Below are 18,722 nucleotides of genomic sequence, written 5' to 3'. Positions count from 1 at the left end.
ATCAAGTATTTTGACACTCTTCAAGTTAAATAAAGTCAAGTAAAAATATTCCAGAACTGTAATTAAAGAATCTTAAAGAACTCAGTTTTACGCCTTAGTATTTTTCCAACAGATAAGCAACTTATCTGGTATTTTAAAAAGGACTTGGTTTCTTACAAACACTCTACCTCCTTTTTCAAAAACCCTCTATAAAGAAATAATTACATAGATTTATAAATAGGAACATAGAATCCTGGATATTCTCTGCTTATTTTCAAGTTAAACTTTAGAATTTTCAGAGAGGAGAGAATACTGAAAAAAGCAGGGACAGATTAAAGAGCAAGAAAAATGGGTGGATTTCCCTATTTTAGCAGCAAGAAGTGAGCAGTCCACATGTACATTCTACAGATAAGACTTTTCAACCTGAAATTACCATACAAATATTAGACAATGAATAGCAAAAAAGTCTGAAAATGTGTTTGTGGAATAAAAGGCAGGTTAGGGTGGGAAACTAGAAGTGTCAAAAAGCTGAAGCATTTTAAGAAAGTCAGTATTAATATTCATTCTAACTGGAAACTTACTTTTTTTCCTTCTTAAGAGGAAGGTCTTGAGCTGTCAACTGGTCTTGATATTTCTGAACATTTAGCAATTTTTCGTATGTTTCCTAAAACATATATGGACAAAGGATTTAAATGCATTTTTCCATTTAATATTTAAATTTTGTTATTGAAAACACGTTTATGTGGTTTTGCTCTCTGAACACTTAAAAGGCAGAGATCAGAAAATATGCAAAGCTCAGTTAAAACAATTCAAAAAAAATCACAGCAAGTTAAAACTAAACCAACAACACTGAGACAGTATATATTATATTTTCATATGCAGTTCAAAGTAATTAATTTTGAATTCTGTTTTTCTTCAGTAGTGTTCGTTGTCTTCTTACATGTGCTGGTAAAAAAAAAATATTCTCAACTGTATAAAGAAAGGCAACTACATTTGTATAATGGATGTAACACCAAAACACAGTAATTTCATCAGTGCATCCACATTTTAGTTTGACTTCCTCAAAATACTGGCAAGGTTTAATATTTTAAATAATTCATTTACTTAGGTTTTTGTGCATTTAGTTTCAGCTTTATTGGTGGTCTATATCAGTCAGAATTCTCTCTTACACAGGCACGTCCAAAGGGACATACAAAGTTGTAGCTTTACTATAATAAGAATTTCTGTTCCTTCAAATGTTACAGATACATTTACTCTGAATTTTCAGTATTTTTTAAGCAGTTTTCTTTAAATCCTTAACTATGCTATTATTTTCAAACAATGCTGTGACAGTGATTTACCACTTCAGAAAAACAAAGGAAAAATATTCAAAAATTCACACTGAAAATATTACAGAAGCAACAAGTTCTTAATAAAGTATTTTCAGGTTTTACTTCAGTTCAGAAACTTCTGGAGACTATTTGGTTCTAAAATATAACATCTAATGCTCTAAATTACAACAGTAACTCAGATCACAATTAAATATGAGTATTTGGAGAAATATTTATAAATTATACTGAAACCAAAACAGGATTGTTGTACTAAAACAAAGTACATATATGCCAAATAATTTATTTCCATTAACAAGTGAAAATGGAAAGCCTGTAACCACTTTGATATTCCTTATTACTATAATGAGTTTTAGCAAATACGAGAGAGAAACTATAGCATAAGAATTAGTGGGGGCAAGGAACAATGGTTCGGGTTTTTTTCTTTGTGTTGCTTATAAAAAACAGTAGAAGAAGAAATGTGAGAGCTCCGTGTTGTCAGAAATTAACCAATGACATACCAGTTCTTAACATAACACTGGGATTTGCAAGAGGATGCAGTGAAATTTCTGCAACAGTTGGCATTAAAACACCCACACAACAAAAAAACCTTTGCTTAGTTATAAACACCTACTGTTCAAGCCAATTTATCTAGTAATATAAAAATACACCCACACACATACACTAAAAAATATTTGTATTTAAAGTGTACGAACTAAAAACAGGTAGTTACCTGAGCTGCACTCAAAGCATTCAAATAGGGGCAATTCACTGAAGTCTCTGATGCAGGTCATTGGTGGCATTTTTAACAGCATAGTGGAAACAGAAGTATTTTTGGAATAACTCCACAGTGTAAAACCCTGATGTACAAAATGGTCCACTTCTCTTCAAGACAGCAGAAGAACTCTTATATTATAGCAGTGCATCCTTCAGGAATCCTTTACTTTTCAGAGAGCTAACTGCATCAGATAGGAACTAGAAAAAACTTTCAACTTCAAAAAAAAAATCTATTTATCTTCAAGCACAGGAAACATAAAAAAAGCACAACAAATCATATTTTCAAATATTGCCAAACCTCAGAGATATATCTGTAGATGTCTAAGATAACAAGATATGGTAGCACCACTTTGGGCAAGATTTGTATCGCATCACTCTCATAATCCTAACGGCTCCATTCAGGGCTAACCATTAGGCTGCAAAATGATTGCCTACACAGGAAAAGCAGACATGGTTTGGGCTAGAGGGCATGAGATGTGCCCAAAACCGAGCAGTTTTTACGCATCTGTAGTTAGACATGAAAAAGAACCAGTATGGAAGCTCCTGCGTGGCCTGTGGATGGAGGGACGAGAAGGGGAAGGCAGGCTGTGGCTGCCCTTAGCTATCTGGGGGGGAGCTCGGTTGGAACAGGCTTAGAGATTCTTGTGAGCCCCAGGAATTTCTACATTTGGAAGAAGTCAAACCAGGCATGAAGGAGGTATTTTGGTGTTCAATGATCAGAAGTAGTACTGGGTTACCACGTCTTATAAATGTATACGGAACTTTATCATTTTATTGCTAGCGTCTCACCTTACCTCTTGCCTTCCTAAGGCACAGCGTCACCTACCCAGCAAAAGCAGCCCAGTCTGCCTCCTCATAAATACCCGGCATCTTCACTACCCTCTGGCATGTACATTTATCTACGGGGATGGTCAGCAAAAAAAACACATGAAGCAGGAGCTCCACAAAACCACAACCATATCACAGTTCCTTAAAGGAAGGGCAGGGGGAGGGAGCCACAGCTGTTACCTTAGGACAGACTGACCACAGTCGCTTCTAAACGGCAACTGCAGCATTTTCAGGTAACAGGACACAAGTCAAAGGTGCACTTAAGGATTCTGTCATCATACTCAGAAACTACTGACGTACACGGGCAATCGAAATGAAGTGTGGGTTGCCACCTGCCAGTTTTCAGACTCAAGAAATTCGTTGTTACAACTACAAAGAAGCTTTACAGCAGCCGGAACAGTAAAATTTGCCTCAAGACCCTCCCGCAGTATTCCAAAGAGGACCAACACTCCACAGCATAAGGACTAAGAACGTGCACTTCTGGGATTTACCATGATCTCTTCAAACTGCTCTGGTTACATTACAGTAATCGCATCTGTTCATACAAAGAAGCTTTGACACAAGAGGAGAAGTCAAACGACATTAAAAAGTAGTATTTCAAAATACTTCTAAAGCGTTAGAGAAACACTAAATATCATTTCCTTCATATTTCTGGCAACAGAAGTGGACTTGCATCTCTTATGAAAGAAAATTTTGGTCTTCAGTATTCAAAAAAAGGCATGTATTTAATCTCTATATAGAGATGAAGTCAACAGCCTAAAAAACCCACTCACATGTAAAGTGAAGTACGAGGATGAGCCTCTGCAAAATTAGGAATCACATGTAATGCCCAATAATTTGTCTGACAAATCTTCACTCTCCAAAGGCTAAAGAAAGCTTCTGAAAACACACTTGCTTTTTCAAAGCTGGCAGGTGAAGATTTTACTAATCGCTTTGGGATTCAATAGTCCAATTCATGAATGTACACATCTGTGTGTCTTGTAAACTCAGCTGTAACACAATCAAAATAGCTGATTTTACAAACCGAAACACTTCCATTCCTAATACAGTGATCAAATTTCAGATCTCTATAAGGATGCTCCTTTTTAAAATAAAACCCAAAAAACTCATTTTACCCTGCATAGAATTTTTAGGGAATAAATTAGCAAATGGAACCCTAAAAGAAGGGATTTTTTTGGGGGGGGGAATCTTAATTTTAATATTGTCATTAAAATATGCTGCAGAGCCTACATCATTTCACATCACACTTCGCATTTTTCTTTGCTTCTTATGTGCTTCTGAGTTCAACATATACTTCAGGGGTTTTTAGGTTTTGTTTTTAATAGTTATAAACCTCTCTTGTTAGAGCATTAACCTCTGACATTTCTAAAGAAGTGCAAGAGACCATTTCGTCTGGCACCGCACAGTACAAAATATATGACATGACTCAAATACTTTTATGATAAATGATGATCAAATATACTATCAAACATTTGTGAAATGGTGTTTCATGCAATAAACATTCTCTTGCGTATCAGAAGCAGCGTAAATTGTCTTTTTCCTTACAGCTTTCCTTCCATTTAATATTCGATTCATAACATGTATATTAGCAGTTACAATACATGCAAATATACAGTCTGTTTTTATTAAGTGGATAATATTATTTATTAGCATTAACTAAACAAATAACGCTGCGACCAGTTATATTACTAGCAATTAATAAAATTCAAGTTCCACATGAGTCTATGTAATAATTAGTGATGTACAAGTTTAAGCCAAATATTATGCGTATCTGATTTATTAGACTTAATGTAGCAATTTAAAGGACATCCTCAAATGGGATTGATGACTTACATTAGACTCTATTTAGCATACAACCCTTACACCCCCCCCCCCCCACCACCCCCCCACACACGTCCCCCCCCCAGCCAAATTAATTAGCTTTGAGACTTAAAAATACATTTCTTAAATACACATTAGTCTACTAAGAGGGTAAAACATCGCTGGGAATTTCATGCAGATTTCAGCTTTCATTTGGCTGACTAAAACAAGCCCTGTTAAACCTCACTTAATAGTTTTAGGTTTATAGAAGCCTATTTCATGAAAATACTTAGAAACAGTCAGAGAACACTCAAGTATGCTATACTACTGAAAAATGCATTTGTCAAACCGATTTGTTTGGAGGTGGTTGCCACACTGTGCGAAACACGATGCACACCATTCTTTTAGAGATTTCCAAGGCAAGATTGCACGCTCCTCCTAACTGCTAAGAAGAGCTAAAAATAAACTTGTGCTCCTTGTAAAATTTGTAATTTCTTCATTATGATGGAATGCAACAAAACATCTTGCCCTTGGGTTACTCTGTTTCAGCCAAAACAAATGCAAATGGCTTGTCAGATGACAGCTGTTTGATAAGGCTCCTCTACAAGACCTGCATGCTTTACTTTTTTCCGTGAAACTTGGGATGAAAGGCAGAAGGCAGGAAGAGAATTAATGTAGCATACAGTCTAAAGGCAATGCTACAACCGTGATTAAGTAGAAAAGTTAAAAGGCACAGATTTTCCACAGCCTCGCTGCGTGCAACCCATCCGTGTAACAAGTTGACAGGCCTAGCGCGTCAGCTCCATCATCCTCTCCGACAGCTAAAACGCAGCATTGCATCCCTTTTCAGAGAAAATTTGCGTCTGCACCATGAAGCGTTGTACATTATTTCTTAGCACTGCAGGGGGCTCAAGTCCATATGGAACCTTCACAAATATTACCACAGATCAAACCAGCGGCGTTTCGAGGCAGATTTGACATACCTATTTAAATGAACAGCAGGGGTCCTCGGGCTGCCTCAGGCTGCGCAGGAGAAAACCTCTGTGGAAAGCCTATGCTGCAGGTCCATTACTCAGCAAAGACACACTCTACATTTATCATTCATTTCATTTCTGCCAGGGCAAGAAGCTCATTTGCCCAAGGTCAACAACAAAAAAACAAAAAAAAAAAGGAGGGGCGGGGGGTTGGGGAAGGATGTTTTTTTTATTCTCCCAAAGAAATAAATGTATCTGACAAGTGGGGATTTTGTACTCTGGGTACGCAGAATACAAATATCAGATAATCCTCATAAAAACACTACAGTCGGTAGGCTCTGCGCCGGATTCGGTAACACAAGACTTACTTCTTTTGACAACAGACTAACCACAGAACAAACTTTTTCAGTCTCTCTAATGAGGAAACAAAACCTGACATGATTGTCCAATTAAACACTTCCGCATACACTATTAATGCTTTTGTCTTCCCTAAGTACACACGTGCTCATCTTTCTATAAACCTCCTCTAAAAACGTAGATAATGTCTGTGCCGTTGATGGTCATAAATATGAAATGTCTGTTCATAATCCGTGTTAATACTCAGGGTCTAGTGGTGTTCTGTTAGATACAGCTTTTTTCATAAAGGTAAACAGATGCAGATCCTTTACTCCTGGAACCATACTAATCAGAAAAAGCCTTAAGTCTGCATGAAGGGAACAGTCTTAGAAAAATCAATTAAGCAGTTTAAATGCAAATTTTCTTCACACTAAATGTCAGCACAAATAACATTTCCTACAGCTTTGCCCTTCATGGGGAAAAAAAAAAGCGAACTATTTTTTTATTCTATGATGAATTTTCCTAGACTGAGCCATTTGCGTTGTATACACATTCCCCACTACTAACCTTATGCTGCTAACCAGATACAGCCTACAAGAAAGCGTTCAGACTACTCAAACTCAGTCCATAACCAAAACCATGAAATAAACCAAAAATTAAAGCAAGAACTACCATCTAGTCCGTCCTCTTAAATGTGACATAAAAATGCCCCTGATAACGGATATAGTGGCATAAAAATATAAATTGCATGTAGCTTCAGTGGTGATATTAAGACCTACTATGAAAACATGAGTAAACTCAGGAGTTCCTCATACGCACCTCTGAAATCACATGTACTTGGCTGGAAGATAACATTACTTACCACAGATTATAAGGTACTTACATGCATTAATGAATAATATGACTGCTTGCCAGTATAAAAGAGAAAGTGAAGTGGTCGGCCATCTTCCCCCCACTGGATTTCTAATGAAAAGCAAGATTAGATGAGAAAACAAGATACACTCACTAAAAACCCCTTGTATTTAACTGCAGTTACAAACCTCTTCCATAATATTGATTACCTTCTTAAATATCAGAGAACAAAGACATTTTACAGGTATTTAACCTGTCTGGAAATCTAATGATTTGACTACCTTGTTAAAAACCAATCTCCATCTGCCATAATAACCAAACATTTAGTATAACATTTCTAAATATCACTTAACATCTTAAAGTTTCAAAGACTGTAGAGTCGGTATTAGACAGAAGTGTCCATTTTAGAACAGAAAGAAGTACAAATTAAGAGACACCTGGAATCTACATAACAATTGTGAAAAATGAAAGATTAACAGCTCTGGAAAACAGTGCTTTAAACCCAGAGCAATTTTTTTATTAGTATAATACAGCTAAACTAAACTAAGTATTCATACAATTGTCTTGTGCAGGTAACAACTGTACTCAGAAACTGGGTGATTTTAGAACTTCATGTTGACACGTTTGGGATATGTGAATACAAAAGAACTATGCTATAGTTTACATTAGTTCAGCAGTAAAACACGTTCCATATCTTTCAGCACATCCAGCTTATCTTATTAATTTTACAATGTTGTTTAAGTACAAATAAATTTCAACTTCAGAAAAAAAAACCCCTCTTAAATATAACATGACAAACATCTTTTCCAAATAAAGTAACAAAAAAAAAAACTCAAGAGCTGTTTACAAACTGAACTGCAGAGAAATTGCCAGCCATTTTATCCAGTAAAATTCAAATTAAGCTATCTATAAGCTACAGACGAAGACAAGAACTGTCTAATAAACACAGTATGTGTTGTATAGGAACGTTACGACAATACAGCAGAAGTTGAATGGAAAGATGCAAAACCTACTAGAACTGAATGAATACAGGGGCTTTTTACCCACACATACTACCAGTGGAACCTGTGAAATTCCATGTACACAGCTGTGAAAGTGTATCTTGTTGGCATTACTGTTCGGGGAACATTCCCAAGTATACACATTTATGGGTTTGTGCTTTGAAGTTCTCAAGATGTAATGCACAGAAATGACGAGGCTGTCTTAGAAGAGATACTTACTGAAAGAGTTATTTTTAGATGTAAATACAAAGATACTCTAATTAGTTCTTATACAACTCAGGGCACAGCTAGCATTTTAAAGAATCCTTTAGTCCTGAAAACACATAGAACAGTAGCTTAGTTCTGCCATAAAACAGGCCTTGGATTTTAAAACTGCATACTCATTAACTCTCTCTTACTCTTTTGTTTTCTACTTTTCACATCACAACACTGAAGTTTGAAAATTAATGTGTGATACCACTTGAAAACTGAAATTCCAAAATTTCAGATAGTTTAGCCAGCTTTCTAGAAGACACACAAAGTCCCAAAAACATCAAGTACCAATTAATTCCAGGAGCAGGAAATGGAAGGGAGGAAAATTGTAAGATTTAACTGATAATTGGAAGTGTCCACCTGGGACTTGACAGCTCAGCGAATGTACAATTTCCCACCACCCATGCTACTAGTTCATACTAAACATGAGTCAAAAGTGGACAACAGGTTTTGACTTATCTTTTAAATATACTATGGAAAATTAATTTAGCAGTATCAGTGAAGTTCTCACTGACCAACTGAACCACATACTGGGTTATCACTGGCAACTGGAACTTCACATGGTGTCTCAGGGGCAAGACCAAAGACACAATGGACATAAGTACACAGCTCGGACTTTCAGGTCACAACTGAGACATGACTGGGAGAGTTTCCACTCTCCTTATTCTCTCAGCTGGCAATTTCACAGCTGTAATTTCTAAGCTTTTGGAACAACGAAGTTACCAGGAAAACTTTTGGTTTAAAATAGTATTAATGAATATTTTATGGCTGTGATAGACAGCTCTGACAAAAAACTACTGAACGCAACAAAAGGTTTTCCCGTGACTTCAACGCATTCTGCACGTCATCCTACCTATTGTTTATCTTTAAGCAATGAAAAACATTTCTCTACAGTCACTTAAGAAGATGTCTGACAGGACCACTGGTATGCCAGAATCCAGCAGCATTTTTCAACCTAAAAACTGGAATATCAGATCAGACCTTTACTGCTCACGTCTTAGCAGTTACTAGGATCACAAGGAAAAAAGCAAATCTGTGAGAATAAGGAATTCTACATATGCAAAAATTCTAATACTTAGAAATAAAAAATATGTATCTCTGAACACTTACTCCTCTGCTCTGGAAAAATTTCAGTAGGATGCTGTAAATAAATAAACAAACATATATCAGCAAAAGGAAAAAGTTACTTAAAATATCATGCTACAGTTATTCAGAAATGCAACCAAAAAAATCCTACCTTCATCATGGGTCTGGCTTGTTTGTCAAATAAACCAGAAGGAAAGAGATAGGCAATAGCTTTCTGAAAACAAAAAGAAATATATTTGTAACTTTTTCCAAAAAAGCATCATGAAAACATTTCTTTGGTACGTTCTTTTAGAGAAAAACAGTATAACTTTTGTTCAGCTGGCAAACAAATCGGTAAGAAAGTGCCGCACAGATGCTGTGCTGAAGAGCACCTCGTGAATCCTCACAAAAATTTCCTTGTGAGACCTCAGGAAAAGTAAAACTTTATTCTGAAGGGTGTACTCTACTACATCAGAATGAGTGAACTTTCTTCTGCAAGGTTCCATTTTTATGGTATGCATTTATCGTAACTTACTAGAACTACTCAAGTGCAAAGACCACCTTTATACACAATGGTTTTCCCTCAAAATTTCAAGTGCTGTGACTTCTAGAAGAAACCACAACATTTTATTTATCCTTCTGAAAACATCAGTGCTTACTCACAGACCAAGCATGGAAATTTTATTTAAATCAACTGCACAAATCAAAGTTTTACACATTCAGAATCCCAGTTTCTTCAGACAGTTTTTTCAAGTCCAAAAGCAATGTTTGTTGTGGCAGCAGAATATATTTTACACAGCCCAAATAAGCATTTCATTCATCACTGCATTTGGTCACAACTGTGAATCACTACAATCTTTGCTGAACTTGAACTAATTGCTCAGAGAAGACAGACTCTTAAATACCATCTTTTTTCTCCCTAGATACCTAAGGGTTTGCCAAAACAATGCAGAAAGATGTATGACGTTCCTTACACACTCCTTGTTCACCACTGTTTTCAGTGACCAGGTACAAGGTACACCCTTTGCTTTTACTTTACCAGCATCAACCACTACTCACGTGACGGATAAAGTTTGTATTACCTGCCTTCAACAAATAAAGTAGGTATACCAATACCATTCCGAATCATTCTGGCAAAAAGGCAAAGCACCTTACAAAGTTAAGCCAAATGACATGCATTTCTGTTCAACACCAGCCTACCCTCCCTCTTCAAAGGACATAAAACATTATTTAATAAAGCAAAAACATGCATTCATGAACTATTTGTTTCCATTTGTCTTTAAAAACAAACTGAAAAAGCTGTTCATCACATACCACACCACCACCCCCCTCCCACCCGACGTAAGGGGGCTACATGCAAGCACAGCCAACTTCAGACAGTGGGTAGCAGAGCTGGAGATAGACATCTCCTGCTCGCACAGTAAGATGGACTAACCAAATAAACCCCTCTGGCAGCGGTCTCCTTTATATTTCCGTTAGACAGTACAGAAAAGTGGAATTACAATGAAATCAGCGTTTAAAATCTTCTCCTAAGAAGAACAGCTCTTTGTTGGTTAGGCTACCTTAGGGCTACTACGTGCTGGTAATTTTTTGTTTGTCAGTGCTTCAACCGATTTAATATGCATGGAGTGTAAAAAGACCTAACCTATTGCTTTCATTAATCCCCTACTGGCATTGTGAACAGAAATTTTGAGAATTCTGAAGCAAACAAAAGGCTTAACTTGATTTTATGAAATGGTAATTTTGTTTCTCTTAGTGACTACTGTATTCCCATTTGTTAGTCAATGGGCATTTTATGCATACACACAGTAGGTGAACACCTATTTATGAACAAATGGGGATTAATTACGATGACAATAGAGAAATCTGCTGTGAGCCAAATGATGTTAAACAAACACCTTATATAATATATTGAAAGAATTTATTACAGGATACCGAGACAGTGTATTTAAAGACATAGCCTTCATACAAGCATTTCCAGAATCTCAGTCAAAACAGTTACTTTAACTATGGCACTTTATTAAATGCCAAATACAACAATTCAACATGTATAATGCAGAGGCTGCCACCTGAAACCACCTACTTTTAGAAAGTTTATTTTGTATTGCTTCAGTGCATACACTCATGTCTTTCACACTAAAACATAAACAAACCCTGCATTAAGAAATCCTAACATCTGTCTTCAGGTCTCCACACAACTAGCTAAAGAACTACCTAGTTCACTTTGTAAATTTGCTTTCTGTTGTTCCAAAATGGAAAGAGAACCTTCCTGCCTTCTCCCTTTTTGTGGAAATGCATTCAAGGATGGGGTATTTTTCTTTACATCCCATTAGGAACCGTTCTGGGATGCAACAGACTCCAGTTCAACTTTATCCAGAAGTCCTTTCTTCATTTTCAGTAGCTGTGTCCTCAGCCTGTACTTCCAGCAAATACATCGTGAGTCAGTCTGCCTCTCAGAAACTTCATTTACAGAAGCTGATTTTGTCTACTCAACTGTTTCAGTTTCGTAGAAAAGGGGTATTTCAGAAAAGCTGTCACTCTCAACACCCGGGTGTACTAGCAATAAAATATGACGGTGGATCCACCTTAGGAATGACATCAGAAATAGTCTCCCCGAAGTGTAGCTGGAGCACAGAAATAACCACGAAATATTTTTCTGAAATTTTCTGACAACGTCTATTTGGCATACAGGCTGCCTTTCAGGAATCTACATGTCTCGAGAATTAACTGCACACTCTGTATGCTCCTGAACATACAAAAAGCAGGTGAACATCCCTCTTAAAACTTTATAGTCAAGGTTTAGATGCTAGTAGTAATGTTCCGAAGAAACCTTTTAGATTTAACTGCAGTTTTTCATTCCGTGCATGGTCTTCAGTTAAGGGTCATGGCCCACGTGCTTCTTGTAGTGTTTAATCTGACTTCAACTCTAGATGAGAAAGAAACTGTTGTGCTGATTATGATCAAGAACTACTTTCTTTTGGCTATCATTTCAGGTATACGACATTCATCAGTCCCCCTCTAGCCTCCAGAGATTCTGGGCTGCTATTTCACCATTTATTCATTAAATCACACTGTTGCCATTGTCTTTGGAAATAAAACACAATTTTCTAAAAGAGAAACATCTGTAATTATTTTTCAGCAGAAAAACAATGAAAAACCCTGGTACCTAGTAACACAATGGCGTTTCCAAAAATAATTACATAAACTACTGGAAAAAGGTGGAATGGGTACAGCCTGCTTCTGCTGTGAGTTACTGAAAAGAAAATATTAGCCATTTCCTTTCAGGATTTGAAAGTATGTTTTACACTCCACTGTTGATCCACACAGGGGGAAAAAATAAAAAAGAGCAGAGTAGTCACACCTTTAAAAATAGCAGATCATAATGAATACATGATAGTAACCAGATGGTTTACATCAGACATTTCTTAAACTGTGTTGGTAAACTTAACATTCCTGTAACAAACTAAAAGGAATCATGTTATATCACTTGTTGAGGGACCAGATGATTCTATATACTGCCCACAGGACTGCAAGGTCTTTCACTTGCAGCTATAAGTTTGAACTCAAGCCAGTTGGAATGATGAGAACCTGCATTCATCCCTGTTTAAAAAAAAAAAATCGTATCTGGCAGTCCCTCAAACATGCAAACCAATTCATTAAATAATCTGTCCAGTGCTGCATGTGGCAAGTTGTGCGAATTCAGGATACCTGCCACACCACAACTCATTTTCCCTTTTCATCATATATGCTGCACGTGCTGACATCTAATCCTCCTTCCCTTCCTATCTATCTACAAACCAAGAAGCTTTGCTCGCTTGCTTTCCCAAACCTCAGAGACCAACTCCAAATCAAGCAAGTTCAGCTGTGTCAGTAAGGGTTACTTTTTTTTTTTTTAATGTCTTGAGAAATCAAGCATTCAACACACCAATTCAGAGTTGACTAAGTCATACTGGGACAGGGGAAGGAGACTGAGTTCAGTCCTTAAATAACCCACCGTAAGCAGGAGAGGTTTGGCAGGGCAAATGCATCTTGCCCAAGTGTCTTCCCACACTTGTGTTGCACCTACAGCTCAAACACAAAACATTATACTAATGTGCATGCCTCAAATCATGTGCAAAGATAGTTATCTAAGTAATATCCAGTGAGGAAGGTATTGTGTAGAAAATAAGGAAAAAAAAAAAACCAAACCACAACCACACAACCCCTCCAGCCTGGGGTTCCCTTGCCACAGCATCCTTTTTGGCAGAGGGCTCAAGAATCCAGCTTGTTCCTTTTTAAACGTACATGGAACTTTAATCATCAAAACACTGAGGTGAGAAGTGACACTTTATGCTGTAATGCTCTAATGAAATGCCTGAGCAATAGCTGTTTCAGCTGCTTCTGCTCCTCAACTTGATCACACGAGAGCCACTTCCCTTCACAAACCCTGCCTCTTGAAACACATTATTTAGCCCTTTTACTTCAGCATTTCTCAGACTAAGATACTTGCTGGAACAGCTGTTTTTCCTTCTAACCACATTAGCAGTGTTCTTTAAAAGTTTTCAGCATCCAAAATCCAGAATATTTGAGGCAGAACCAGGAACGAATGAAACAAAAACGGTACGTGCAATGTTAACTCTGAAACAGCATTTTATTTGACAAGACAGAAAAGGTTAACAAAAAAACCCCAAAAAACCCCATAAAAATAGTGACACACCTAAGTTTACCTTGTGAAACAAAATCCTCTTCTCATAACTAACTGCTGACACTTACTGAAACCACCCGAATCATTTGTCACTGTTTATCTAAAGCTGAATTCTAGCTCGGACAGAAAGAAATTTTAAGTTCACAGCCACATATCGTTTTAAGCCCACCACTTAAAAAACCCGAACACAAGCATTATAGAAAAACACACCGTCTTTTAATGCTAATTTTATACTAACCAATCATTTTCAAAACAAAAATTAATGTCTTGTCCAGAGCTTGCAGAGAAAAGCCAAAAACCTGTTAAAGTCACAATTTCTACCCTCATTTCAACTTTTCAAAACATCGAATAGTATTAAAAAGAGTAAAATGAAAAAAAAAAACAAAACCAACAGTGGTCATAAGTTCTGATGGACTTTGATGCCAAAGTAAGAAAATACTAATGCAGAGTTTGGCTCCCCTGGGAAAAAAAAAAAAGTTAAAAGCATCATTCCAGCTTCAACTACTTAAAAAACAATACAAAATCCAGTATTTCTTGTAAGGACAATGCTGGAACACACTCCTTGCAACAACGTTCAGAAATGCCTCTTTTTTTTTTCTGAATAACATCTCTGACATTTCACATATGCCAATATTCAATGCTTCGCGTTGCTAAAATATGAATGTTATTTAGAAAGCAGATGTGCTGAGACACTTTTTTTAAAAGCAGCTGAATACAACCTATTTTTCTATTAAAGAAGCCTTCATCCACTGAAAGAAACTATACCCTATATGGAATGAAGTTTTTCCACATTTAACATTTTCATAGTTAACAACTTAACTGGTACTTTTGCAACGATCTATACGCAAGTGAAGATAAACGTGTATTTTAGATTCAAATTATTCCATCTGCTTGACAACAAGCATAAGGTCACAAGGCAGAACACAAGAGAAAACGAACACAGATCTCTAGCTTTTGAGTTTCACTAACTCTTATGGGGAAAGAGCACTGCTTTCTGACAAGCTAATATCTGCAAGAGCATTTACCGACTGCATAAAAATTAATAATAAAAATACTGGCATTTAAATACAAAGATTAAGATGCGTTTCTTGTATTAATCTTACTTAGATTTCTGGACTTTAGACTATCGCAGAACTGACAGTGGAAAATGAAGGTGGGCTGTTTACTACAACCGTAAGTTAAAGTTAAATCACAAAATAAAAGGATTACAGACTCAAACAGGGAAAAGCACTAGGTCAGGACTGCAATCTCTATTAATTAGGTATCCCAGCTGGGCAGCGGGTATGCAGCTGTTAACTTGATCAATGACTTACCTAAATGTCATCTCTACTGATTCGCTTATAAATTACCAGCAAGTGAGACTAATGTACAGGTGCTAATTTATTTAAACTGTTCTCTGCAGTTCTACATGGCTTTATAAACTGCATCTGGCACCTAATGTTAGCTGTCAGTTGTACTTAGACATGCCTGTCCTAACGACTCTGTTCATTAGAAATGAGCACAAATTATGAAATATTGTGAAAAATGATACATCAAATGGAATGGGCAAAGCAAATCAATTAGAGAAACTTCATAGCACATATTCACACGTAGGAGAATAAAACATCCTAGCTTCAGAGTGAGGTCTATAATACCAATTAAAAAGCAATTGGTAGACTTCTGCAGAGTTATATATCAATTTGCTGGATTTTTTTTTTCTCCTCCAGAAATACAGTTGTAATGCACAGCTTAACTTTTCATTCCCAAATAAAAGCATCAGTAAGAGGCAATTCTGCTTCCACAACATCCAGAAGGATTAGCAAGTAAGTCAACTTATTTTCCTGTTTAAAACTTCACAAGGCTTAGCTTTTATTAAACTATACCTAAAACTCCAGTGAAGGACAGAATCCTGGGATGTCTACTTTTGAAACACACTGCACAGACTGATTAACAGCAGAAGACACGGAGGTATATAAGCACTCATCAGAAAGAATTATTACTGTTCGAAATGTAAAGCTTGATAATTCTCCTGCCAGTGCTTAAGCAGCTTTTACATTTTTGTAACAGAAATGTAATTATGCACAGCAGACACTATTACACATACTATTTTCCAACACCTGATGGAATATGAAGAAATCAAACACGTGCCACAAACAGTTGGTATCACCAAACCAAACGCTCCTCTTCCAGCTCCACTTCCCCACCTTGTCAGAAACACAGCCTGCAAAGCAGTCCCATACTCGTCACCTGTGCTGCGTTCATAAAAGAATGAATCTTCCAATCTTCCAGAATGAATCTGCTTTTACTAATGATGACACTCAGTTAATTTTGTGTGAACAGTCACAGTGCTGTGGATTCACACAGAAGAAAACACTGCTCAGATATGGTCATTTCTCATTTCCTGCGGTCTTACTGTCTGCAAGCCTTCCCCATAGACCCTCTACAAAGGAACGAAGCCAGACTGCAGATTAATGCGTTCTCCTACCATTAACCTTTCGGGCAAACAAACAGAACTATCAGCATCATCACTGCACTGCACCAACGTGGGAGGTGCTCTGGTGGCAGGCCTGTGCATGAATACAAGAAAGTAACTCAAAAAGATAAAGGTAATGAAAGGAGAGAAAAAAAATCTGAAAAATATAGGAAAAGGTAATTCTGTATAGTCTGCACATAAAAATAAGAAAGCCAGTGTAAAGAAACAGGCTGCTTTTACTGCTGACCCAGATGCCTTGATGAGTACTTTCACCGTTGACAGGACCGCATCCACTCTACACTGAGTCTGGAAGGATCTCTGCACTGGCACTTCTCTGTAGAAGAGCAAAGTGCTACCCATGATTCTGAATTAAAGCAGTCGCAGTATCAGTGCACAGCTCTGTACTCAAAGCTTGATTTCCTATGGATCTATGACTTGAAGCCAAGCTTCCCTTATGGATTTTCTGATACCTGATACAACTCAAGTCTCATTTCAGCCTTTTTCTCAGCAGGCCATTAACTATGTGTCTCTTCTCTACTTTGCTGCCTATTTTCAGAACTTAGTTTTGAAGCCTGTCAAATGTGTTTGAAATCAGCCTGTATCACCACCTACAGATGTAGCTCTTTCTTGGCACAAGCACACTGTCAAGACCTCTTACGCGGACAGGGCTACGCTGACAGAATTCTGCCACTGAGAGACGATAAAATCTCCCCGCCCTGAAAAAAACTAAACCACGCATACCTCTCTTTTGGCACACACCACAATACTACATCGACCCTAAGGGCCTTGCTGATACAGCCATGGCTATAGTAACAGTGCTGCTGCACAGAGAAAGCTTCAGCTGTGAGACTTCACACAGCTTCACCTAAGAGTGAATGTCACCAAATGACATTTCTCATCCCTCTCTCTGATGTGTGATAAAACAAGACAGAAGTGACAGAAGTGAAGACCAGGTGGGACATTAAAAAAAAAACACCCATGCAACAAAACATTTTGCTGTGTGAAAGGGAGCATATCCATACATGAGCCTAAATGACAGAGAGAAAGAGGAGGCCACCCATCTGTCAGAGGGAATGGCAATAAAATAGTATGTTTGGAGCTAGCACTATGAGCGTAAATTAATATCCCTAAGCTAAACCCCAGTGTTAGTTGTAAAACATCCTACAAAATTTAATTTGCATTACCAGCAACCACAGTATCATACAAGAAAACCTGACCTAAATACACACAGCAGGTCAAATTGTGGGTAAATGTTTCAAGTGCTACATAAACCTTTACAGTGCCTCTTAGAACCTCAGATCAAGGGCATTATCCATTAGTACTTTTAAAGGAACCTACTGTGCTTTAGCAAGATATGGTATACAGCTCTATACTGTGATGCCTGACCTCACATCGTAGCAGGAGTAGAATCTCTATTCACAGTCACAGTTGCAATGTTTGCAATGTATAGTAGCATTCTTTCTTATTCTGACAGTTTGATTAAAATTCACAGAGAGCTGAGGGGCTCATGCTGAAGTAAAGTGCTTTCAATATGTGAAACTCTACAGTAAATTACTTCTCCAACAGAGCAACTGTACTTACATCAATATCCTCTTGGGTAAAAGTTTCTGGATCTTCTCCCATCATGTTGGCTAAATGTCTCTTTCCTAGGTTGAACTCTTCAATCTGTTTTTTAATAAATGCCTCCGTGTACTTTTCAGGTCCTGAGGCTCTCACATTTTTCCTCTGCACTGCTGTAGTGGTACAGATTAGCCTTAATGTCTAACAAAAAGAAAAAGATACATTTATTTTATATTCTTGGTACAGTGAGCTCTAAATAAAATGAACCGTATAACAACCCATGCATATCCATAACAGCATTTAACACATTATTTTTTTAAGTTAGAAAAGACAGTATTACTCATGAAATCATTTTCTTCCAATTGTTTAATGCCCATAAACAGATAAACACATTCTAAAAGTGGAACATTTTCACACATCACAATTAATTCAGAAGATTTTTTTTCTGACAGAAAGAAATGCAGTATCATGTGTTGGGAACATCCAGCAAAACCTAACACTAACCAACACATGCAGTCTTACAGGGGAAAAAACAAGAAATCAGCAGGTTTTGCCTTCGCCTAAAGGGCACCCCATAACAAAGTATGAAAGGAATCTGTGGGATCCACTCCTGCTGGCATTCTTTCCTCCATTCCCTTCACTTGCCCTGTGCCAGCTCTGGCATTCAGCCTCTTCTGCAAGCCAGCTCAGCTCTTTATGTGTGGCAGAACGGCAACTTGTGCGGCCTCCCGATGAGCGGGCAGTTCTCAGCAGAGCTGCTAAGTCCAAGCGATTCAGAGAAGGCTCTGAGAGGAGCCAAACCTGACAGCAAAGGGTCATTTAGGTGTTCTGTACTACGTGGTCAAGTCCTACGCA

At 37.4% G+C, this 18,722-nt stretch overlaps 1 protein-coding gene across 1 annotated transcript; it reads right to left on the bottom strand.

Moving 5' to 3' along the window:
* Positions 1 to 556: 556 nt before the first annotated feature.
* Positions 557 to 18,068, bottom strand: LOC104517198 (28S ribosomal protein S9, mitochondrial-like; the record flags this gene model as incomplete). The annotated part of the gene is given in 5 exon segments (XM_010161779.1): positions 557 to 643; positions 6,885 to 6,964; positions 9,217 to 9,247; positions 9,344 to 9,406; positions 17,889 to 18,068. Coding segments are annotated over 5 exon segments (441 nt in total), but the record flags the coding sequence as incomplete, so codon positions are not given.
* Positions 18,069 to 18,722: the final 654 nt, after the last annotated feature.

This window comes from Eurypyga helias, unplaced genomic scaffold (genome assembly GCF_000690775.1).
Source record: "Eurypyga helias isolate BGI_N326 unplaced genomic scaffold, ASM69077v1 scaffold45951, whole genome shotgun sequence".
Classification (NCBI taxonomy): domain Eukaryota; kingdom Metazoa; phylum Chordata; class Aves; order Eurypygiformes; family Eurypygidae; genus Eurypyga; species Eurypyga helias.
The sequence above is the reverse complement of the archived record's forward strand: the minus strand, read 5'-3'. Positions and strand labels throughout refer to the sequence as shown.